This window comes from Maylandia zebra, linkage group LG19, assembly GCF_041146795.1.
Source record: "Maylandia zebra isolate NMK-2024a linkage group LG19, Mzebra_GT3a, whole genome shotgun sequence".
Classification (NCBI taxonomy): Eukaryota; Metazoa; Chordata; class Actinopteri; order Cichliformes; family Cichlidae; genus Maylandia; species Maylandia zebra.
In genome coordinates this window covers 25561573-25586734 of record NC_135185.1, presented here as the reverse complement: position 1 = coordinate 25586734, position 25162 = coordinate 25561573, and the positions used below count along the sequence as shown (strand labels likewise).

General features: G+C 42.1%; 2 protein-coding genes across 3 annotated transcripts in view; both read right to left on the bottom strand.

The window, feature by feature from the left end:
• Positions 1–289: 289 nt before the first annotated feature.
• id3 (inhibitor of DNA binding 3) lies at positions 290–2306 on the bottom strand. The gene is made up of 3 exons (XM_004540423.2): positions 1902–2306; positions 1498–1571; positions 290–1064 (listed from the first exon to the last, which is right to left on the bottom strand). The coding sequence occupies exons 1-2, from the start codon at positions 2199–2201 to the stop codon at positions 1518–1520; spliced, it is 354 nt and encodes a 117-aa protein (XP_004540480.1). The 5' UTR covers positions 2202–2306; the 3' UTR covers positions 290–1064; positions 1498–1517.
• A 20786-nt stretch (positions 2307–23092) lies between these two features.
• Positions 23093–25162, bottom strand: part of msrab (methionine sulfoxide reductase Ab) — a 48311-nt gene continuing 46241 nt past the window's right edge. Inside the window, exon 6 of one of the 2 annotated variants that reach the window (XM_004540422.2) lies at positions 23093–24022. In XM_004540422.2, the coding sequence (XP_004540479.2) occupies positions 23849–24022 (174 nt within the window). In that variant the 3' untranslated portion in view covers positions 23093–23848. The remainder of the gene's footprint in view (positions 24023–25162) is intronic. The other variant, XR_190918.2, reaches the window with a different exon arrangement.

Genomic DNA, 25162 nt, shown 5'->3' with positions numbered 1-25162 from the left:
TCAGATGCACAGTTTTACAATCACATAACATCCTCTCTCTTTTACACCATTTAGGAAATTCAATCGCTATGAACTGGTTTCTTTGGAAAAATAGAAACACTGAGAGGAAACTCCCTTTGTTTGATTTCCAACCACTCAACCTCAAGATTCATCTAAATACATCCTGTTGTATCAGCATTTCACTGTCATCCAAAGCCAGAAAGTCACGTCAGCATCCCCATCGTCTTCAGAAGAATACGACTAGTTCAAACTCATTCATTTTTCTAGACCAAACACACCACACCAGGAAAACGGTTTCACATTCTTTTTTTTTATTTCATTACATAAAAACATACATGTACATACAAAGCAAACTTTATAATAAAGAGTTTATGAAACTCACAGCACATTGTCTGTAGAAATAACACAATCCCTGCAAACATTTACAATTGACTCTAGTATAGAGTTCTGATTATACCTAAGACACGCGAACTCCCAATCCCCCCAAAAAAACAAAAGAAAAAGAAACATCCATATTGATTCACATTTCACACCCCCAGCAGATATGTACACCTTCTTAAGAAGTTTGATTAGTTCTCAAGATTATTAGAAAACATGTGTTTTGCTTTTGGGGAAGGGGGAAAGGGGGGGTGATAATTGTGTGAGGTGATATGAGACTTGGATACAAAGTTCAGGTTGTGTGTCCACAAAAACTTTTGTTTGGAATGCAATACAAAAAGAAAAGAAAAGAAAAGAAGAACAATTCCTCCGACTATCTATAAGGAATCCCAGGTTGTTTTTTTTAAGAGGAAGGCATACAAAGCTGGTAGCTTTCACTTTCCAATCCTGGCTTCTACTTTGGTGTGTTGATTTGTCTGTCCACGGGCCAAAGAATGAGTCTCTGTTTTCTTGCTCATGCAATACTGTTGATCCCCACTCATCTAGGAAACAGTCCACTTTTTCCTCTTTCTTTCTTCAAGCCCTCCTCCTCCTTCTTCTCCTTCTCTCCCAAATACCTATCCCACCCGTTCTGCCCCTCTTGTCCTCTTGCCCGGAGTGAAGTGGAGACATGTGTTTCCCTGCACCTGCGTGGAGAGAAAGGAAGAAAAGTGAAGTCAGATCTCTCACCCTCCCTCTCTCCCTCCCTGCAGAGGGGAGCAGACAGACTGGCGCCTAGCATGGAACTTTCATTAACCCCAGGCAGATAGCAATGAATCCACTACACAATCACTGGCCTGTCTAATTGGCGAGCATAATGAAAGTGGAGGAGTGAAGACTTTCACTTTTAAGCATATCAGTACTTACATTATTCTCTCTGGCATTTATAGATTTATTTGAACTTAAGTAAAAAGGAGTAATTCAAGATATGATGATTTGCTTCAGGGCACATTTGCCTCATATATATATATATATATATATATATATATATATATATATATATATATATATATATATATATATATATATATATATATATATATATATATATATATATATCAATTAGGAATATATACGTACCATAACATGCCATCTCCATCTTAATGGCACAACCGCCCTTCTTCTTTGGAGAAATTGCGACTAATGTCCGCAGTCTGAATGGAGAGGACAGAGAAGAGAAGCAAGTTTCAGAAGCTGGCAATAACAGAAGTATATAATAAATGCCTGAGCAGAGGTGTGACATCGCAGAGCACCATCTGCTGCTGTGTGACTGCGGTCTACAGCAGAACAGCAGCGCGATGCGCGCACGTACGCATGCGAACAAACTTTGGAAAATTCACAGCGCACGGCCTTGAACTTTAAATGACTCTGCAGTCCAGATTCATGCAGTGCAAATAACCAGCAGGCAAATTCCTGCCAGTGATCGTGACGAGTGACTGAGGATGTCGGAAAGCGACCCAGCATCAGCCCGCATCTCCCCTCACCTTTATTGACAAAACCATCTCCGGCGTGGCCGTGTCCTCTGCTTCCAGCGCGATCTGCAGGTCGAAGATGTAGTCAATAACGTGTTGCAGGATCTCCACCTGGCTGACCGACTTGTTCTGCGGGATGCTCGGAACCAGCTCCTTCAGCTTGGAGTAGCAGTCGTTCATGTCGCACAGGGCGCTCACCGGCTCATCCAGACAGGAGTGTTTATTCCGGCTGATGGCGAGGTTCTGCTCCGAAATGCAGCACACGGCCTTGTAGCAGCTCCTCACCGAGCGGACGGGACTGATGGCTTTCATGGTGAAAACGCAGGTGAAACTAGAGCGATTCACTCGGCTTGTAAGATTTCCTGCTGAGGTCTTTTCGATCAGTGTCCTGAACAGCTACAGTGCAGTGACAGCGGCGTACACTTTGGTTTTTATAAGGCACACGCTTGCAGACGCCCCCTTTCTCGTGATTGGCCAATGTAAAGAATAAACCTAATCCCATTGGCTGATACGGAATTGGGGAAGCGTTTGGAAGGTATGAGGAAATAAGGTAGGGATGCCTGAAGGGAATTGTCAATCGATTTTTTAAGCTATCGTTTTCTGATATTGCTCTTTATTTTAAACAGATGAAAGGTTTTAAAGTAGGTCACTTTGAAGAATACCGTGTAAATGAGGGCTTCTATTACCTATGGGGTTCTGCCTTGTGAATAATAGCAAGGAACGTGGTTTAGAGTTGGACTTTTACTTCTTTCATCACACTTTGTTATCCGTGATCACTGGCCCTTCAGGAAATGTGTCTATGTCCAGCCCCTGGAAACACCTCTCTCACAGGCTTCTGAATCGCTTCAGCACATCAGTACGGCCCTACAAAAAAGCTCTATATTAAATCTTATGAACTTCCACATTTTTAGATACACACTCCCTAACAAAGATACAAATATATTGGAAATTTATATCCGATTACAGGCAAAAGGTCAGAGGAAATTAGTTTCCAAGAATCACAGGCTCATCCACTTATTCCCCGGCTGTCCATTTAGGGTACAGTGATAGTTCACAGCCTACTGTTTAGTCTCACTGTGTTCCATGAATAACGAAAAATCACTCCTATTATTGAAGCCTTGTGTGCTTAAGATGTCCTTTAATGTAAAAATCGGGCTTCTTTTGGGCGAGACTCTTTATAAAAGTTATATTTTAACCATGTAGAATGTCGCTCCATTTTGGTTTACATCAAAGCACGCCCCGTTCTGCTCCTATTTGGGTCTTATTTTCCTCTTTTCTCACAATCCTGTTTTGTGGAGGAATGCAGGCCTGAGCCAGCTGTGTGTCCTATCCCGGCCCAGCTGTGTTGATCTAACGCGCCAGTCCCAGACATGCTGGCGCCAGCCTCCCGACGTCATCCATTCACCCCGACGCGCACTCCCCTCTTTGGCAGACGGCCCGCCCTCCCCCGTGAACCATGGGGAGGGAGGGAAGCAGAGGCGCTCGGAGATCGGATTGGCTGAGCGCTTCTATCACTCATTAACCGGACTCTGTGCGTCCACGCTTCTCTGCTTGGGTCTACAGATGGACTCGAGACAGAAGTCGAAGGGAAAGTATTTCTAAATATCCACAGCTTTTGCAATGCTGGATATACGCAACTGTAGCTAGAGATGAATCATGAAAAGTTACAGCACAGCACTGTAGATTCTCTATTTCTGTTCCTAATGAAGAAGTCCAAATGTAACATTTCAGTGTGAAGAGAAAAAAATGATTTGAACAATAGTGTTGCCCAGTGGTCTGTGGGTGCCACAAAAGTAGCCTGTATGCGATATTTTGCAACCACTCTGAAAGTCTCCACCACAGAGAACTAAAACTTATCATAGGCTCTTTTTAACTGTAGCGAAGGTGGCAACAATTTGAAAAAAAAACAAAACCCAAAAACATCGCTCCGCATGCTACAGGAGTAGCTGATTAAAATAGCTGGGTAATACAAAAACTTCATAATCTTATAAATCTGTGCACAAACATGCTCCCAGAGATGTCCCATCTGCCCAGAGGTTCAACAGATGTTCCACTCGCTGCTTTCCTTGTGGCACCCCCCTCCTCCTCACGGCAGTTGACCCTGTATTAGGAGTCATTCAGAGACCTCACTTTAGCGCAAACCACATTGAACCGTGAGACGGGACTTCGATCCAGACTATTTTAAAATCATATTGTGTGAGCAGCGCTGAGTATCTAAACAAGACTTTGACCTAAAGTATCTTTCTTAAATTTGCTGAAGGGAAGGACAAATATTGCTTTGAAATTCCCAGGCTTGGTGGGAAAATAATTGTTTGCGTTTGCTGACCGAGCCAGCTGTCATGACAGGGTCTGGGTAAAGATTTGGCGTTTGTTAATCTGACAGAAATGACTTTCTTAGTCATTTTAGAGAGCAAGAAGCCATTTCTGTCTTGTTAAAAATTGTTGTATAGCATTTTCCTGTGGTACTCATTGCCAGGGGCCTGTAGATTCCAGAGTTCCTAGTGCGTAAATCTGTGAAAACGCACACACACGCACTAGTGTGTCTGGGCAGGGATCAGGTGCTTGTCGGAAAGGCCCCGGACACAATCGGGTCTCTCTTTCAATGGATGGGAGAATTCCGAGCCCGGCGTCAGTGAGTCTGCCTCTCTCACCGCCCTCCCTCTCCCTGCTCCTCCATGCAGCTGGACGCAGACAATCAAGCCATCAACAATCGCCACGCATAATTAGCAGCACCCCCTTCTTCTCTCTTCTCTCTTTCTCTTCTCTCTGGTATTTGAATTCACTTAAAAAAAAAAAAATTCAATTACTATCAAGGAAGCAAAAATACAGTCTGATATTAACATCAGTTCTTCTTCTATGAAAAAAAAAACCCAGTTTTCACATGCAGGATCTCACTCCCACTCGTCTTTATCTCTCAAAGCACCTTGTGTTAACATAAACAAAGTGCCTCCTTTTGCACGAAAACAGGGTGTAGGGTAATGAGATGAAACAGAACAAGACTGCAAAGATAAACCTCTATACTGTCCCGTGGAGAGGTAGCTCTGTATACAGAAGGGTATCTTTTTCATCTGCAAGTGCAGACTCATCTTGAGAGGATAATTAAGTGGCAAGAAACTCAGTGAAACTTAATTCTTTATATCCCAAGTGTGTCTGTGTGTGTGTGTGCAAGTACACGCCATGCACTGTTGGTGTGTTTTCACTCTGTCCTTCATCAAAGACGCCTCAGTCTTCTCCATCAGCTTTGAGCAGCCTACAGATCCCAAGCTTTTCGCCTTAGTGACCCAGGCAGTGACATGACATTTTATGCACATTGTTGTTTTGTATTGGCCACTTGTTATCTATGTTAGAGTCTCTTGTTCAAGCTTGCGCATAATGATCCTGCTGGATTTGTAGATGAGAGGGTACATAATATGTCAGAAGATAAACTTACCCATACGTCATTCACTGAGTCACACACTCGCCCACTATGTGCCTTTTTCTGTTGTTTTGCTGAATATCCGAATGGAGTGTGTGAACAGGGGTTCTGGGTCTTTGTTGCTACTGAATAGAGAATTAATCTCCGTTGTCCAGCACTGAGGGCGCCAAATGATTAAGCAGCATGTGTCCCATTAAACATACATCAGAAGTACAGCATGTAGAGCTGCTGTTTATGTTTAAAAAAAAATCCAGAAGTCGGTAATGTAAGGAAATATTGTGCTGCTCGCTGCGGGAACAGGGTAGTTGTCATAACTATGTTGACAGGTGGCCCTGTTGATGTCCTTGGGTATGAATAATGCTCTCTAGATGCAAGAACCCATCCAGGCAGTGGAACTGTATAGAAGGTGGGAGACAAGCCACAGAAGGCCATTTAAATCCATGATCACCACACTGGTCCAAAACAAGCTGAGTATAATGTTGAGTGCGGCTTGGCGGGTGGAGACCAGGTGTTGGTCACACTACTGTTTTGTCATTTTCATCAACAGACTGGAACAGTTGGTTTATTCTCTAGCCATTCAATGAGGATAAACATCTGGCTTTCCGCGCACAACTCAGACCTGGTGATTGTGGCTAGGATCTACACCAACTCCACCTGGTGTCTGACTTGGTCTGATTAGTCACAACACCTTCCACTGGTCTTCAACTGTAAACAAAAAAGGGCTTGGACTTGAATTCTGTAGGTTTATTCTTTTTCTTTAATCAAGAAATTCATCAACAGTCACTCTTCCATCAGACACTGAGCTTACTGTACAGCTGGTTGGCCATTAATGGAAGGTCTTTGGGCCCAAATCTCTGCTTTCAATGTTGCAAAATATGCACTTCTGTAGACAGCACAAATTGGCTGTGTCTGCTAGTTGTCTCCACAATGCTAGGAAAGAATGAGTCTGATCCACAGTTTTCATTTGGTCTCACCATTGTGGAGCTACAATCTTAACATTTAACCAGAATCAATCCAGGCAACTATTTGCTGATTACTACCAGATGATGACTATATAATTATTTTTGATACAAATGCTCTCGTGTAATAGCTGTTCCTCTCGCAGTTTTTGCAAAGGGGGTATTTGTGGTGCACTATAAACTCACTTGAACTAGAGTTCTGACCTTGCATTTAAAGATTGTCTTGATCCACGCTTGTGACATACCCACACAGTGTGGCCAGTACCACGAGGAGAGTTTAAGAGTCGGGGTCCAAGTCTGTTATACTGATCTATCTTGCTGTAGTGCTAGCCGGCATGTTGCGGTTGCAAGCTACCATCGAGATGGAAATAAACTAATTCCAACATTTGTGACCAATTACATGATGTAATGGTATTGGTACGAAGTTTTAAGACAAAAGAGTTTGGTTGAAAATTCTGACATCTACTTGTATCTACTAGCTGAGGCGTTCAGGGTCAAATATGGCTGTCCAACTTCCTCACAGACCCCACGGAAGTTAATACATGTGGTTTTGTATGAAGAACACATGGACCGGGAAACATAATAGAGAAATACAAACAGGAAATTTTCTTGGGTGATGAGAAAGCAGTCCAATGAAGGGAGCGAGCTGAGAGGGGCAGAGAAAATTGGTGTGGAAAATGTCTGAGGAACACACTTGAGGGCGAGTGACAGAAAGGAGAAAGAGACACTCAGACTGTGAAAGAAAGAGAGGAATTGAGAGAAAGAAAGCTGTAGAGGGGTCTGACGCTGTGGCGGATGCTGCAGGGGTTCAGCTGGTCAGGCTTCACAGAGACACACATACAGAGGCCATTAGGTCCCTGGTGGGTATCTCTGCACCTGTGTGTCATGTGTTTCTAGGTCAAGTGGGTGCCTGATAATCTAAGATGAACCGCAGCAGTGACTTTCTCCTTCTGTCACTGACATTGTATTCTTCCTTTCTCTGCCCCCCCACCCACTCCACATGCATGCATATACAAATACACGCACACAATCCACCCCTCCTCATTTCTCTTGTCTGCTCCTTGTGATGCTAATGAATTGGAACGGTGCAGACTGAGACATGATGCACAGCTGATTCCCCCACTCTTACACACACACACACACACACACACACACACACACACACACACACACACACACACTTACCCTTTCCTAATCTGGGTCAGCGGTGCCCCTCTTGGTCACCCCTGGCGGAGCCCTCCAGACGGAGGGCGTAGAGTGGGAGCAGAGAGGCCTGGGCTCTCAGTGACCTGATTAAAGGCTCTTACACAAACTAGTGATCTCCACAAGCAAGCAAATGACACACGTCCTGGGCAAGCTACTGGACTTTTTCTAATACTTTCTGGTTGTTTTATACTTGTCCACTTATGTGTACAGTGATCAGAAATATTTCATAGGTTTTTGTGAATTTTCTGCTCAGATCTAATCAGTCCAAAAAGACATGTTTTTTATCCCGAGTGGTTTTAATTGGGGTGCTGTGATGTGAACGCCACCACGGGATGGACATAAAGACTTGGGGAAAATGGATACTGCACCAGCTGGTTATCATTGCATTGCCATGTTCAGGCACCATCGCTGAAAGGTCACCTCTCTCAGCTCATATAATGGTCCAGTGTGTTTTGTTATTCGTGTTCTGTCTGTGAATCATTTTAGGCCCCGTGAGTCCATCCTGGCTCTGTGACCCGTTGTTTTTTTACCGCTTACAAACAGCACCCCCCCCCCCCCCCCCGAGAAAAGCTTAGAAATCTGTACAAAGTATTACTTCTGAGTAAAAGGTGAAGTAATAGAAGCATGACTCACTCCAGAGGAGACATACACTACCAGGAAACTGCTATATCTGTTTAGCCGTGCCTGGTCTGTGTGTGTATTGTATTATGGACATTTCCTGCTGAGCATTCCCTGGTTACTCTGTAATTACTGAAAATATCCTCACACCACTAAGTTAAGAGTCTGGCCAAAAGTGGAGGGTCAACGCCACTGAAGATTTCTAAAAATGTTGCTTCCTCCAAACCCCTAGGATGGCCAAAAGAGGAATATGGCCTTTGCGAGAAAGTTCTCATAAACTTGAAGCACTTAAAAAAAGACTTTGAAATTCATAATAAAATTGACACATGTAATATATATGTGTTAATTTGAATACAATAAATATCAATGCATAATATGAGATACATAAAAGGATTATTTCACTCAACTCCTGTATGGGATTCAGCATTTGTGATCGGTGATGATTTATTTGCTCAGATTTTGAGATCTTTTTCTTTTTTAGTCAAATATTTGAAAAGACAGAAGTGAGAGATGTATATTAACTACATTGATAAAGACCACTGCCTAAGAAAGATGAGCTCAACACACATATGCTACTTTCACCACATTGGGCAGCTTGCTATGTCTAAATTGGCATATTTTCATACCAGAAGCCCTTCGTGACACAACCTCTGAACTGAACCAGGGATCTTTCACTTGTTAGATTACATTGCATGACTTGAAACACGTGATCTCACATAAATACGACACTTCAAATACTTTATAGGACACAAAGCAACATCTCAGTTTCAAGAAAGAAACAGTTTCTAAGAGGTTAGCGTTAAGTTTTGCAGCTCTGCATTGTTTTCATAAAATCCAAGGGGTGCAACATGTTCGGTTTCCTGTGGGTTATATTTTAAAGGTTAGCAGAGGATGGAGGTGTGGAGCTTATCTAATCGGTGTTACTACAGTCAGCAGTGGCATTTTGTAGCTGATTAGGCCAAAGTCTGACGTGACAGACAAGCTAAGACAAAGTTAGCTGATCAGAGTGTGTGAGTGTGCATATGTGTTCATTCACGTAACAACAACCTCATAATGAGTGTTTAACCACTCGAGCAGTGCTCACCTGTGTCAACGTGTTGAGGGACTGAGTTAATTATTGTCCTCCAGACGTCTGCAGGGCCTCAGAGGCCGAGAGATTACAAGCCGAGGATTAGATAAACAGGAGAAGCTACCTTTCTTTTCAAATCAATCCCGAGATTACTGATCCATTGTGCTGGTTAAATAATGAAGATAAACCAGAGCATCAGTGCAGTTATTCACGCTTGTTTAAGATAATGCTCATAAATTACTTTGCTTCACGCCAGATGTGCGCCCCTCTTGTTAAGGAGGCTGATGATTCCACCCTCCCGACCAACAACAACACTCCAGTGTTAGGCTAACCTCCTGGTGACTTAATCGCAGCATCTGGCAAACGTTAGGCTTCACCTGAACCCACCGTTTATGCTGTAATCTGAGCAGCGCTCTTACAGATGTGGCTTCAATAGGCAAAGCTGGCTGTGAGTGTGTGTGAGAGCGTGTGATCATATATGAACTCTCACATCTGCGCACTCTCTGGGCTCAGCTCTGCTCGCATGGTTTTAAAAGACAATCGCTCAGTTCAGGATGGGAATCCAAGAAGCCGGAGCAGGCACAGCAGGAATGCCCTTTTCACAGAGTGCACAATAACCACCCAGCCCCAGAGAACACAGTGCCTGGCTTGCCTAGTGAACGCACAACAGTGACAGTGTGCCGCGCACGTGGTCGAGATGAGTCTATGTGCCCTTTTGTTAGCAGTGACTGATGAACGAAAAAAAAAAGGGGGGGGGGGAAAAGAAAGCGAAAACAGACAAGACCTATAAGACAATAATACCACACTCCCTGCACAGCTGGCATATTTTCTGAGAAGCTATTTCCTGTAAAAATTCTGACACGGGAATAATGATGGCTTTGATTGGGCCCCATTTAACGGGAGGCACTTCCTGTTCCTTTGTATTGGTCTCATTGTGAGAAGATGGGGTGGGAGGGGGGTGGAGTGGGCGAGGCAGGGTTTGAGGGAAACAGCTGCTGGAGATGACACAGTCAAGAACATCCCTGTGACCTCCCACCCTTGCACACAACGCACACACATTCGCACATATCACCACCTCTCACATTGGTAGACCTGTAAATGTGGGTGCATGCAGATTTTTCTGCTGGTGACCCAGTTAAATCTCTTTTTAACTTCCACGCTGAATCGAGAGTTATTCAAAGCTGGAACACGACCATGGGACGCTTACTTTCAATTCTCAGGGCAAGCGCCACTCAAAGAGCAACTTTCAGGTCATTGTTAGTAGTTAAAGTTCAAAAGCATGACACTCAGATCAGTCACTGAGCAGTGCCATCTGAGGTCTTTAGTCCAGGGGAATATCTAGATTAGCAGATTACTGTGCCTCTATTCAAACAACTCAGGGATAATACCTTTAGCAACCTGTTTACAGGAAAACAGGGCCAAGTGTTTTCATAAAATTATCATATATAAATTGTCACCAATATACCTAAATGCCATTAGTAATCACAGTATAAGACAGATTAATGAGCAGAGAATGAAAAAGAGCACACTTTCAACAGATAAGAGTTTTTTAAAAACTCTTATCTAAAATTAGTTATTAAACTAAGCTGCAGCTTAAATGTCAAAAACAAGTCAGTATCTTTGAAATCTTTGTTGTTAAAAAAAGCTTTCGTTAAATGTTATTTAAAGGTTAGGGTTTGTGATCGCGTCTGTTTTGTTTGTACAAAGTGAGGGAAGTCTCACTTGTTATCTGTAAAGGAAGGTCTGTGGTTCTCAAGTTAATTGCTGCAAGCGCAGCTGTATGTTGCACTTCTTCTTCTTCTGGAGAGCCTGACATAACCTTTGGTTTGCTTAGTTTTGAGAATAATTGTGAAATTAGAAAACTTTGCAAGACGTTCTGTGCTCAGAGGTGGAATGCACACACGCGAACGCACACTTAGTCTTTATGGACACACGCTGACGTTTTCTGAGTGAGGTTTTCCATTAGCGTTTTTGCAGAGATCACAGGTTCTTCTGTTTCCTGCCACACTCAGTGTTTCGCCACACAAGCTAACCAGTGTTCATGCACTCTCTGCTGTGCATTGAACATGATCACTGGAAAATCATCAGCACACATACACTCACACACTCACACCTGCCACAAACACAGATGCAAGAGCACAAACAGAGTTATGGTTAAGCTTGATTATGCATCTGTGTTTCTCACACTCTCTCTCTCTCTCTCTCTCTCTCTCTCTCACACACACACACACACACACACACACACACACACACGCACGCACGCACGCACGCACACACACACACACACACACACATAGATAGATGGATAGATATACATATAATATTGTGTATATAATATGCAAAAGCAAAGCAGATTTAAAGAACTCCAGTGGTGAAGATAAGCTTGGCAACCCTTTGATAGAGTCATCTGCTCCATTCAGCTACAAACCATATATTTTTAACCAATCAGTTTCCAAGGCTGGATAAAGTGCCCTAATGTCTCGTTACATGAGGGCAGTGGAAGTTATCGCACTTAGCGATATAATAGAATTTCCATCATTATTCCTCTCAGCACATTTTACACACCGGTTGAGTTACTGTTAGTCATTACTGCTGCTCTTTGACACCATTCGTGTTTTGAATAGAAAAAAACACTTTGCGCCTCTTTTCAGGGATCTTCTCAGATTTGATATAGGTGATCTCTTGGCAGGCAGCATTGTCTGATTATGGGAACCCTTACAGTTGAATTTGTGCAAACTGCAAAGGGCGTCCAAGAAGACTCAGTACTGAGGTTTGTTCTTTTTACTTTTCATGTAAATGACACGTTCTTCAGTAACTGAGAGTAATAAACATAAACCTGATGATGAGATTATCTTGAACTGTCAACAATCTATGGGCCGACTTTTAAATCGCTTCAGTCCTTCTTTTCCAATTTAGAGGTTGTGCTCATTAATCATAAACTGATTGTTAATAAAGATAGAAATTAACTTCATCATTTTGACCAGCAATGATCATTTTGTAATCTCTATTAAAAATGCTTAAAATATTAAGAGTTGCAGGTATAAATAACATGTAATTTGGTTCAGTTACTCAATTAGTAAAAAATGATTTTAACAGAAAGAAAAATGTGTTTGTTACATTTACATTTTTGAGTTATTAACTGCTGCATAGTTTTACTTATATACCTTTTATTCATTTTTTTATGTACAATTTATTATTAAAATAATCTCTCTTACTTGTGATTCTTTATCCCTTTCTTCATTTTCTGTTGGTCTTTTATTCTGTTATAAAGTGAATGAGACCTAAATGTTAAAATGAATATTGGAGGGATGGCTATGATGTTTTGGCTTTTCTGGAAAATAATTTAATCATCTTATTTTTCCCCTTCAGTCTATATTTCTAATTTACATTATATTTCTTTTGTCACCATCATATCTTACTGTTCTTTTTCTTCTTTTCTTAAATCGCCTGCTCTTATCCATTTTTCCAGCTGTGCTGTACCAACAGTCCAGATGTTGAGAGACTGGCTCTCATAACCTCTTCTACTGTCATTCACCTCACTATAAGCCAGATCTTATTTGATATTTAAAATGTTAGCTTTTTTTTTTAGGGAGGACTTTTGTGTGTGTCTTTTGTCCTTTGTGTGCAATTTTATGATCATGAAGAAATTTGACTTCTGCACAGTTTTAATTCTCATTATAAAAACACTACAACAACAAAAAATTCCGTCTTTCAAAAAAACATTTGCATTAGCAATTTTCTTTGTCCTCATTTGCTGTTTTTTCTTCAGTTTTGTCTATTTTTATTTTACGTTTCATTGCTGCATTGATTTGCTAAAACAACATTTAACAGATTAAAAACTAGATATTTTTGACTAAAACTTCACAAAGTTGTACATAACAGTTTGCTGTAGTTCTGATACACCTTATAACCAAACAAAAGTACGCAATTTATTGTCTGACATTATTCATGACAGGTTTTATTTAGTACAACCTAATAAAGTATCAGTGCCCATTGACACATCTTTATAGTTTAGGACTACAGCTTGCTACATGTAGTATTTACAATAATTAAGTATAAGCAACATTTTTGGCCAGTAGGTGCAGAAATAAAAGATTTTTTTTCTTTTTAAAAGGCAAGTTTCATAGGATTATATGTGAAAAGTAAAAGAGCATTGTAAGGAAAAGACTGATGGAAGTTCAGTGCATTGGACGATGTTACAACCTAGCGTCCTTTACACCCCCCCCCCCCCCCCCCCCCCCACACACACACACACACACACAGACACACACACACACACACACACACACACCTCAGACACACAATCCCTCCCTCTCTCTTAGCTTTAAAACAAATGCTAAAACTGTTATCTTCACGTAACACTTTACTGGCTGGGTCAAAGGACACTTAGCCTCTAAAGTTACTATCTCTGCATGCGAATGGCCATTCATCAAAGTGGACCCAATGTCACCTTCCTCACCTCTTGTCCCATAATGCACCTCTCCTCCTCCTCCTCAACACTGTCATCCATGGTTCCTGCAACTGCTCACCCCTCCTTCGTTCCCCCGCTCCAGTGCTTCCTTCAAAGCGCACATTGATCATCAGTGGATAGACAGTTTAAGAGAGTCGTACTGGTTTCGCTGAGCGAGTGTGTCTGTGCATCGGCAGGGGTCACACTGTGAAATTAGGCTGCATGCCAAGGCTAATTGAACTCAGGGTCACTAACGCGCATCACTGACCGTGTTACTTAGCATATCTACTGATAAGATTGTGTGCATGTGTGTGTGTGTGTGTGCACGCGTGGTTGTGTGTATTGCAGGTAATTTAAAGTAAAACAGCAAACAGAACCCAAGGTAGCCATAATAAGGAATGACTACAGTTAAGTGGTTTAAGGTGTCACGGGAAATGACATTCACAGACCATCAAAGGCATTTTTCACACGCTGCTGTGATAATAACCACAATTGTTTCACTGCTGTTTATAGAACAAGAGGTTTTAAATTGGAAGTAGCTTGCAATTAAACAAACCATGCAAACACAAAGTATATACATTCATGCATGTAACTGGACAATAACAATCACAACCAGCGTTTGTTCCCATCTCAGGAAATTTTCCCCCCTGATGTTTTGGATGTTGTACGCATATAAGAGGCCACAAATGCTCTCTAATTTAATTTTGCATCCTTCTCAAAATAGATGGCCAGCATTAACCGCCCACATGAAGAAACGCCAAAAAGTAACTCACACATACATACAAAAGTCTAACTACTGAAAGGTCAAATTAGGTAGCAATTAGGCAAATTGAAATAGCTGCTAAATCCATTTTGCTCTAATTAGAACACTTAGTAGTACCACAATTTGTAATGCATTAGTCCAGTCACCTCTATGTAATTACGACATTTCATTTCACCTGCTGTGACCCGACATCTCCTGAATATCATTAAAAAGCAGCTTTTTCGAGGTTGTGTGAGAATGTAAAAAAAGGTCACAGTTAATAGTTTGCAAATACTTGCACACTAGTTAAAAGGAGACAGTTTAGGTTCTGCTCAACAGTAGTAACTATAGCTACAAGTAACATTAAGGGACATTAAGGAAAGAGTAAATGGTAAAACATGGTGTACCAGGGGCACAAGTGTAAGTCCTGCAGCAATGTTAAAATGGGTTAGATCAGATGTTGTGAGTAAGGTAGCATTTGGTTGTTTTTCTGCTGTTATAAGTGACAATATGTCTGGAAGTGAAGGAAAGCTGGTAGTTTTGAGTTAGAAAGAGCTCACCAGATATCTGCAACCTTCTTCTCATAAAGCCTAACATTTCCCCGTATGTTCCATATTTTATTGCACGAGTTTGACTGTAACAATCTAATCTCCAGAGAATGAAGTTAACTTTATTTGCATCTGTTCTGCTGAGATGCTGCTTTGATGTTGACCCATGTCATCCCGGTGGCTTCTAATCAAATGACCTAATGAAGGGGGTGGTGATGTGTGTGTGTGTGTGTGTGTGTGTGTCTGCCGTCAGAATGCAGACTGAGACTATCCGCTTTCTCTACCCATGTGGAGCAAAGGGTCAAGAGTTGCAACAGTTTTAATGATGGCTTGAGTGAATGTGTGCGAGAGGGTGTGAGTGTGTATTGTGCACTAGATTCCTTTGTGCTCATCTTTCCTGAGTTGCGGTTCTCTGTAGCGTGACCTCCGGCCTGGTCACTTGACCTTTCCAGTGTTGACCCGTCCTTGGTCATCCAGCTGTAAAACAGACTGTGCACATCTGCGCTTTGGTTACATCCTGAAGAAGTTCTGTGCTCTTTAAATGAAAAAGCCTCATAAACACATCTGTTTGTTTTCTCACAGTGTGGGTTCCTACGTGGTTTCCTCCTGCGATTGGCCTATTTGCTCACTCTAAATCTGCATGCTAGAATCTTTACTATTATCGTTGTTCTTCCATAGGTTTTTTCCCCCTAGATTCCTTGCCCCCTCTGCAGAGGACCAGAGGAACTGCATTTGCGCAGACTGACACAACTTACAGTAAGGCATTTGGGAGCAGGCAAACGAAAGAGGAGCTGCATTTACTTCCTAATATTGTTAAGTTTTACATGTTAACCAAATAGATGACACACTACCTAGTATTTAATATTTGCTTTTTCCTTTCCTTTCCTTTCCTTTCCTTTCCTCGTGGAGATATGCATAATGCCATTTGGACGGGTCTCACTTAAATGACTCTCAAATACACACAGGAACAATTTATTAGAAAAAGTGGGGTGTTTGGGATGATTGTCAAACCATTCCAGGAGAGAAGAAACAGAGCGTACAGATTTCCGTCGCAGTTGCATCTGGCTGATCACAGTTGCATCTGGCTGACGGAGAAACTTTGACACACAAATCTGTCTTCAACAGCCCGAAAACCTCAATCTAAGAGGGCAGTTTCACAAAGTTCGAAGCTTGTGGAATGAATACGGTGTAAGACCTGCGCGACAAGCCACGGCAACAGACTGAAAAAAAAAAACCTCCCCTTTTTCTACCCGCATCTTTCTTTCTTTCTATTTGAACTTGTTGGGTCCCCGATAAAGCACACAGGGCCCCCTTTTCGTCTCCTCCCATCCATCTCTCTTTCTCTCCTTCCTCTATATCTCTCTTTCTCTCTCTCCCCCCTGCTAGGATCCCCACAGCTGCGCGGACCAGGTGCGTTCCGCCCCGACACACACACACGCGCGCGCTGACACACACACACACACACACACACACACACCCTTACACCCGCCAACGGACGCAGCAGGAAATGCCTAATACCAGTTTTAGAATGATGCCACTATGCCAGCTTGACAGGGAGGCTGCAGGATCTGTCACAAGAGACGGCAACGGAGACCGAGAGAGAAAGCAAGCCCAACTGAGTGAGCAGTATCTCGCACAAAACGAGGAAACCGAAAGAATGAAATAATTGCTTTATTTCCAAATGGTACCTTCTAATATTAAGTCGAGACAGCCGAAAAGACTTTCCGCTGCTCTACCAAACAGTGTCACCTCACGGGGGTTCATTTCCAATACTTGCATCTCCACTGACAGAGCCAAACATACATCCAGTGACACCCCTCTCCAGGGATCCTAAAGTAAAAGGGACCTCTTTGTGACTGTGCTTATGCGTGGGACAGCGCACGCATGTGTGACTTTACGTGTGGGTGGATGCACATGTGTTTTTATAACAAAAAAAAGAAAAGAAAAAAGTACCAGTTATTTTGGTCTGTGGCTCACCACAGCTCACACTCTCCTCTGTCTTGTACTCATCTCACATGGCCCCAACAGAAGAAGGGGAAAAAGTGTGTGACAGACTGAGAAGCCAGTGAACAAGAGAAAGACAGATCAGAAAATACAGATAAGATAAAGAACGAGTTGATGAGGTGGAGGAAAATAAATTTGTCATCAAAAGGTTTGCACACTACAGGAGATTTTAGAAAATACCCGACAAATCAGTATGCACCGCTGGCCTAATTCGTATTTGATGGCCTCCATTTGTACTGGTGCTGGTGTGTTTCTTCTCAAAAGTACTGCACTTCTCATAAAATGTCTCACAGAACGAGGTCTTGGGAAGGGAGCCAATACATGTTGTTTCATACAACAGTGAAGAAGATTACTTCTTAAGCAAAAAAAGCATATATAGTCCCACCAGTCATGATTTCCTAAAACCTAAGCGTCTTCTAGGCTACCATATACGGGTGGCCTGGTGATACAGGGGTTAGTGCTATCGTCTCACAGCAAGAAGGTTCCTGAATTGAACCCCAGCTGGGGCCTTTCTGCGTGGAGCTTGCACTTTCTTCCTGTGCCAGTTAGGGCTTCCTCCTACAGTCCAAACACATGCACATCTATTGGCCACGGAGGTGAGGTAAGCAGACAAAGTCCTTTAGGTGTATAAAATGCATGGTTAAATGACTAAAGAAGCAGGTTTAGTCATAGTTTTTTATTTAAAACGTCAGTTTTATTCAACCGTAATTTAGTCATCTAAATTCTTTTTACTCTGCTTTAGTCGACTGCATATCGTGAGATTATATTAGACTAAATTTAGATCTAAACTTGAGTCATTTGAATAAAATATAAAGTGTAACAGTTTACACAGTTTAAAAAGCATTTTACCAGAATAAACAAAGCTCTACCCTTTCCCCGGGGCAGCTCAAATGTGCGCATCTAATCTTACTGCACACTTCCAAACTCGTCCCATGTTTCTACGCAATTAAGTAGTTCTGATTGGATCTCATCTCTGCAGAGATGTTTTTATTCATGCACAGTGAGCGTCAGTTCATTTCCTCACACTTTTTGTCCTCATGCATTAGTTTTTATTTCCTTATAGCCAATTTCGTAGACATTGGTTAAAACTAGTCTAAACTAAATGACAATTTTTTGTTGCCCCTGTAAGCATTTTTAGCCTTGGACTAGGCTAAGTCCACTTCTCGTATCTGAGGCTGCTACACAATGTTTTTGGAGCATGGTTACAGTCAGTCTTAGGGATCGAAAATAAAAACATATGTATGTTAAATTGTGGCATACATATTATGCTATTAATTGATTAAAATCTGATTCTCTTCAATAAGAACCACACACCAACTTGCAGTACTGTGTAATAGTCTACTATAGACTATTACACAGTACTCGGATCATCATGAACAATTAAGGAGATTTGCAAAAAAAAAAAGCAATAAAACAACAAAAATCAGTAGCACAAGTCTCTAATCATCCGACTGACCCAGTCCAATTTAATAGCACGTTATAGGACAATATTTGATCAGCTGACACAATAGGACATTATGGCTGCATCTAAAGTAACAGCCCTGATGGTGTCTCACTGATAAATACGCATTAAGTTGCATAAATTTAACCTTTTTTGCCTTTTCTTTTTTCGTCAGTCTTTGTGAAGCAGCTTTGCTACTTTTAATATTCAGTTAAATGAGAAAAATGCAAAGCCATTAATAGTCTAATATGTCATAGTTACTTATCATGTATATGCTGAACGTTCTGAGGTATTGATATTTTTTTTTCTCCCACAGAGGTCTATAAATAGGAAATGATGCACATGGTGCATGTTACTATGTATATGTCAGAGGTCAGTGTGATCAGAGACAAATGTGCAGTGTAAAGCACAAGTGCAATGTGGCTAACGAAAACTCTTTGCATTTTATTGTATTGGAAACTTAGAGAGACCGCCAAACTCATATATTGACACATACACAATTGCACACCCTGACACCTCAATGTGGCCACATTCTCACCTCAAACTTTTCCATTCACTGACTGACAGGCCAGCGTTTCCACCAGCGGATGTTTTTTGAGGCCAGTATTTCTTTGAAAAGACACAGAGGGCCTCAGCCGCACAGGAGAAAATTATGTCTTCAGTAGGATACCAAGAGTCTTCGTGCCTCGCTGCTGAACCCTTTCTCTTTCATACACCATGGAGGTTATAATTTTCTTTTTGCGTGCATCAACTGAAATGTTTCACAGAATGACATAATTCTGTGTTGGAACCTGTTGGAAGTAAATTTCTATACAAAGAAACTAAACATAGACGCACACACACACACACACATATGCACACACTCCAACAGGAAGAGTGTGGGTGTTTGGGAGCAGCTGCATGGAGTGGCATCAGACCCAGCTTCCTCCTGGTGCAGCGAGCACCATCTCTCCTCCCTTTTCTTTTTCTCTCCCACCATCTACTCATTTCCTACACATTTATTTCTAATCTTCCTTTGTTGTCGCCACTTCCTAGACAGAAACATATATTTAGTTGCAAATAGGCAACATCATCATGCCACCATCTTTATGATGAGTCTCATCAGGAAACTGAACCCAAGATTCAATCTGCACCGTTGACAGAAATTAGTTGGCTGTGGCAAGCACACGGAAAACAGTTTGCGCATGTTGCAATGCAAAGACTGTGTGTGTGTGTGTCCTGTTTCTGCCCTCTTTCCTTAGAATGGTTACACATCAGCACATTGCCACCTGAAAGCCCAAACGTTACTCAATACTTTCCTGCACTGAGCTCTAATTGAGAGCTTGCTAGCAATTTTAAGAGTTTACTTAACTTGCGCACCTGCGCGATGTGAAGCTGCAATGACTCAAGCAGTTGATGGACAGAGCAGATAAAGCTATAAAAAACACACACACACACACACACACACTACATAAAAGAGAGATGGTTTGGAAATGTATCTGTTATATGGGCGCCCCAGCTGCAAAATGTCAATCTTTTGATTGTTACACAATCATCTCTGTAGTGGCTTGATTATAAAAATGACATGATAAACAGGATGCATTGCATGTGTCAGAGAAATGTTCAGCAGTGTTTGAATCAAGGCCAGTGGAATCTTCTTCTAACACAAAGAGGCACAGGTGCAAGAGCCTAAGCATCTTGGTGTTTCAATTTTCTTTTCACTTTTCTCTCTTCTTGCTCCATACTGCTATTACTCAGTCCAATTCCAGCCATTACTCCTACATCTTTCTGCTTTCTTTTAAGAGCTCCTCTCAACCATTTTCTGTCAGCAGCACACTCCCAGTACGTGATAACTGTGCTGAAGACACTCAGCAGTTATTTCTGTGTTTCCTGTGTGTCATGTGGTGGTAGCTTGAGCTAGCTAGCATGGCTGACAACACACAGGCTCCCAGGTGCAGAGTGTCACGGAGTGGGCTGTCAGCCAGAAAGCCTGTGGGCCAGTTAGCAGCCAACAGGGCCCTGCAGCACGTGCTGGCCTCCACCCCCCCAGTGCTATTCCCAGTGGCAAAGAAGAACAAAGTTATAACATTCTGTCTTTTTTGGGAAAACACATGTGTATGTGAACATGTGTGAGCCTGCGTTTCTGCTGCACCAAAGTAACCTGTTTGAGAGTACATTTTTTAAACACAACATCACTGCTTTGTCAATGACTGGCATGCTGTAGCTGATCTGCCGTATTTGGTAATATGCTCGTGTTTCTCTCTCAGAGTTAAAGGGTCAGGCTGCACTAACAGAGCCGACCTCGAGTGAAACCGGCATGCAGGGGCACCAGGGTTTGCCCTCTTCCCCCAGCTCGCCCCCAGGCCACAGATGCATCGACCCAGACAAGGCTGCACTTCTCTGGGCAGCACAGAGAGACTGCTGTGCTCTGGTTCCTGGAGCCCTGATGCTCTGATTGAGACCCTGCGCCCATGCAGGAACCAGAGGGAGGGGAAGAGAGAGCAACAGAGGGGATGCAAACACATCTGGCATCTGCAAAACCCGCACACAACTTCTCATATCATCACGGAGTAATGTACAGGCCCTATAGAAAAGCAAAGCGCTCCCGTCCCTTCGCTATCACACGTGCGGAAGACGATACGCACCCCCACACAACCAAATAGTTGCCTCGCTCCAAATTCTCATAATTATGTGAGGAGCAGGACAAGAAGGCACAACAATCCTCCAGCTGGTAGGACAGCACCAGTATACACCGCTCTGTGCTATTGTTCTTTATATATAGCTCTCCAAGAAAAGCTGTGTTGGTGTCTAAAACAATAGATTATGTCACCACATGGTATCTAAAACAGGAAATGGTATAAAACAATGCTCTCTCCAATGGTGTATGCACATAGGGTATGGTATATAAATAAAGTTAGCTCGATTGAAGCTCTTAAAGGGAAGATACATGAAAAGCTATGAAAGGAGGACACCTTAGAGAGCATATCAGAGTGCAAGAATTTGTGTGGGTGCACGTCTCTGCAAGGTGTCTTTTTGGTGTGTTTGCTTCTTTTGCGTGGGCGCTGCCTTTTGCATTAGGCGGCAGTACAGGACGGAGTTCGAGGTAGCGGTTGGGACTTGTGTTTGTGAGGGTTGAGTGTACACGTGTGGGTAAGAGTGCAGAGTACCTCTCATAAACAACCAGCACCAGCTTCAGCCCACTGTTCCACAGTGCCACAGGTCTTTGCAAAAGCTTTCTTCAAATCATCTGGCAACGATTTTCATGAGCACAGTTGTTTAAAAACGGATGGGTAATACACAAAAAAGATTTCTTGTGACAGAAAAAAAGAATATATCAAATGCGTGATGCTGGTATGGATGCGAGCTGCCCCCTCTCTTGGAGTATAGGCCAGTGAGAGGCAAAGCAGCACGCTGGAGCGGTGAGCCCTTTGTGGCCAGCTGTGGGGCCATTAAAGGCCCATCTGCAGACAATAGGCTCTGTCTGAAGGGCGCACACAGCCTGGTTCCTGTCCTGTTCTGCCTCACTGTGTTTGTGTATGGATGCGTACATGAGAGTACCAAGCATTTCCAAGCCCCATTTTAATCTATTACAAAGGAATACAGAGAAAACACATTTACTCACGCAGCTACACTCTAAATGGCACTCGTTTTTACATGTCTGTGTTAAAGCCGGTAATTTTCCACACAAAAATCTCTCCCTACGTATTATCAACTCATAACCTGAGTTAGTGATAACGGCGTCTCTGCTTTGTGGGAGAATCATACCGTGGCTCACTCAGGCATCTCTTGTTTCAGTCAGAAATCATCACAAATGGCGGAAAACCTGATGTCACAGCGCGATTAAGGCTTTAATGCCACCCTCTTCGTCAAAGACGGGGGAAATGAAGCTCGCTTCATTAAAAGGTTATCTCCTCTCACACACTTGAGACGCAAAGCAGAATGCAAAAATATAAGCAGGCACTGGAAAACAGCAAGCTGGCCCAACCACACACCACTCAGCGCGGTTCGATCAAGCAAGCCACAGCTTCACATGCCTCGACACACACGCACACACATACAGAGCTGCTGCATGCAGACACATGCAAAAATATCTGTCCCAATACTAAAATAGGCCCACAGAGGTTGCACCTGCACCTGTGCCCTGGTCCACACCTACACACAGGTGTCAGGATGTGACACATACACACAGACAGAGAGAGATAGCAGAGAGGGAGGGGGAAGAACAAGAGCGGGGTGAATCACACTACTGCGGTCGACCAGAAAGCTTTTTCTAGATATCATCTCTGTATTTTGGAGTGTAACCATGTGTGTGATTTTCATTTTTAAACAGACTTTCATGTTGATGTGTTTAATTATAAAAAACACACAAGAAATTCTGCACACAAGGCAGAATCGGAAATTCAATTCTTTTAAGTATGTCAAATAATGAGCCTTTCATTCCTAATTATGGGCTACGTAGCGTAGAGTGAAAGTTTAAGCAAACCGTGTATCATATTGAATGCACGGGTATTCAAGTGTGTCATTGTGTGATTCAGAATGAATGGCCTTTGAATGTGCATCTGTTTATCACAGTGAGTCACCCATTTGTCCCCCCAGTGGTACGTCCCTTCTCAAATGGGGCTGAAAAGGGGACAAAATACTTTACGCAGTGGTTTTTCTTTATTTTATAAATATAGATATCTGTGTGTGTATATATACAGAGCTTTGTGGGCAGACATATGCATAAATTAACACATACTGATATATATACACAAACACCTGCACACTAAACATAAGGTAGGAGGAGAAACATTTTTATTTCCAGTGTAATAATAAGAAAGGCAACAAGTAATAAAAGTAATTAAATTGCAGTGTTTAGAAAAGTTAAAAACTAAAGAAAAACAGCATTAAAATCAAGCTAGTATTGGTGTCTTTGCTTGCTAAGAAGTATAAGAAACTGAGCTTTGTCACAGTGCTGTGGCAGTGTTGGAGGTGAGACGGATTACACGGATCAGGTTAGAAAACCGTTTCATCTTCCAGTTTACCAAGACAATGTTTATACACTCATCCCACATTATATGTATATTTATACATAACGTATGGATTTCTTTTGTGAAATCTCGCCACCCTCTGGAAGCTGTTAGTTACTGCAGTCAAAAAGAGCACTGCAATACAAAATTCAATCATGTTTCAAATTAATTTTTATGCAGCTTTTAAACATTTATTTTGTGTCATTGCTCTCCAAGTTTTTCAAGGTTTTTTTTTGTTTTGTTTTATTTAGAAAATCTCTCAAAAATGTTTTACACATGTTTGTGTTCTCCATAGCTGGAAGGCAGCCAGGAATTACTGAAGCTTATAACAGATATGAGGCTCAGTAATGATGTTGACTAATGTGTTATTATCTTACAAATACGGACAGATGCATTGTAGATACAGTCCATTTATAAGAAAAAGAAAATAAATTAGATGCATGGACTGCGAACAATGAAATTAGTGCCTTGAAGCATATTCTGCGAGCTGAGTATTTTCCCTCTCTCACCACACGTGGCTCACAGTTCATCCTTTCTGGCGCCGATGGGACAGGAAATCCCGGTGCCTTTGAGGCCACAGTAGCCTTTAGGTACCTTCTTCAGGTACTGCTGGTGATAGTCCTCAGCGTAGTAAAACTGCTGCCCAACCAGAATCTCAGTTGTAATGGGACCATATCCTTTTTTCTCCAGCTCCTAGAGACAAAACACAAACATTCACCACTTTAGTTAAAACTGAATGCAAACTGAGAAATAAAAAGAAAAGAAAAAAAAGCACCTGTTCATAGTGTACACTGTTTGTTATTCAGCTGATGCTCAGCACAGTGATGCCATTGACTGAGGTTAGTCATTGTCATTACGTTGTGGGTTTGTATCCTCCACACTGCTTTCATTACCACACTCATGAAATATATTCAGCATTGCTTTCTCCAACTCCCTTAGCTTCCTCAAATGAACACACCTCTTAAATGTTTTTTTTTTTCAAATTCTGTAGTGTATTGCGTGTGAACTTCCAATACATCTCCCTCATACAGTAAAGGGTTTCTGCTCCTCAACTAGAAAGCAGGGTGATTGAGTGACAGAAGAAAGGAACATCTTTTGTTTTGTAGTGCAGCGTGCTTCTGTGGCTCTCTCTGTGGGACAAAGCATCAAAGAGTATCCGCTCTCTTTGAGGCCTCTTTAAGACATTTTCACACTTAGCCTTTTCTAAACACCTTTAGAGAAGGCTTCAAACCCACTAAAGCAGCACGCTCGTTCACATAGACACTCATAACGCCTTGAAAAACACCTCTGACAGATATATCAAAGGTTTACCTGCTGTGCTGAGTGGTTTTCTCTATCTAATAATACAAGCACTCAGGCCTCTCTAGATCAGTGCTCCTGAGAGCTGACAAACAACAAGTCTGAGCTGCACTGGGACTGTCTGTGGGCAACAAGTAGCTTGTGTGTACAACAGATTGCTACACCTCAGAGAGAGCAGTTTGCAGCACTGAGGTGCTTTGCTTTGTGGGGGCGTCAGATGGGCTCAGAAAGTACAACAAAACAAGAGCTGAATGTGCTCAAGAAGGATGAGCATGTTCTTACCTTCTGCATGTAAGTCATTAAGTATGTTGTTTATATCCGATAAGAGTATTGTGTAGAAGGTTGTGATTGTACAAACCTCAAAGATCTATCCCTAAACTTTACACTCCTTCTGAGCAGGTTTTGGCTCATCACTTTGGTTTTATGAGAGCTCTTCTGCTTCATTTTTATTAACCAGCACCGCTGGTAATCAGGGTTGGGGTTAATTACAGTTTTTTCTGATTGCTTAAGCACATTTTTTGTAACTATTGGCTA

Bases quoted from the DNA above. Each gene is read 5' to 3' on its own strand.
- id3 (XM_004540423.2), bottom strand. From the start codon at position 2,201: ATGAAAGCCATCAGTCCCGTCCGCTCGGTGAGGAGCTGCTACAAGGCC. The intron at 1,572-1,901 runs GTGAGGGGAGAT...CTCTCCATTCAG, and splicing joins AGATGGTTTTGTCAATAAAG to ACTGCGGACATTAGTCGCAA.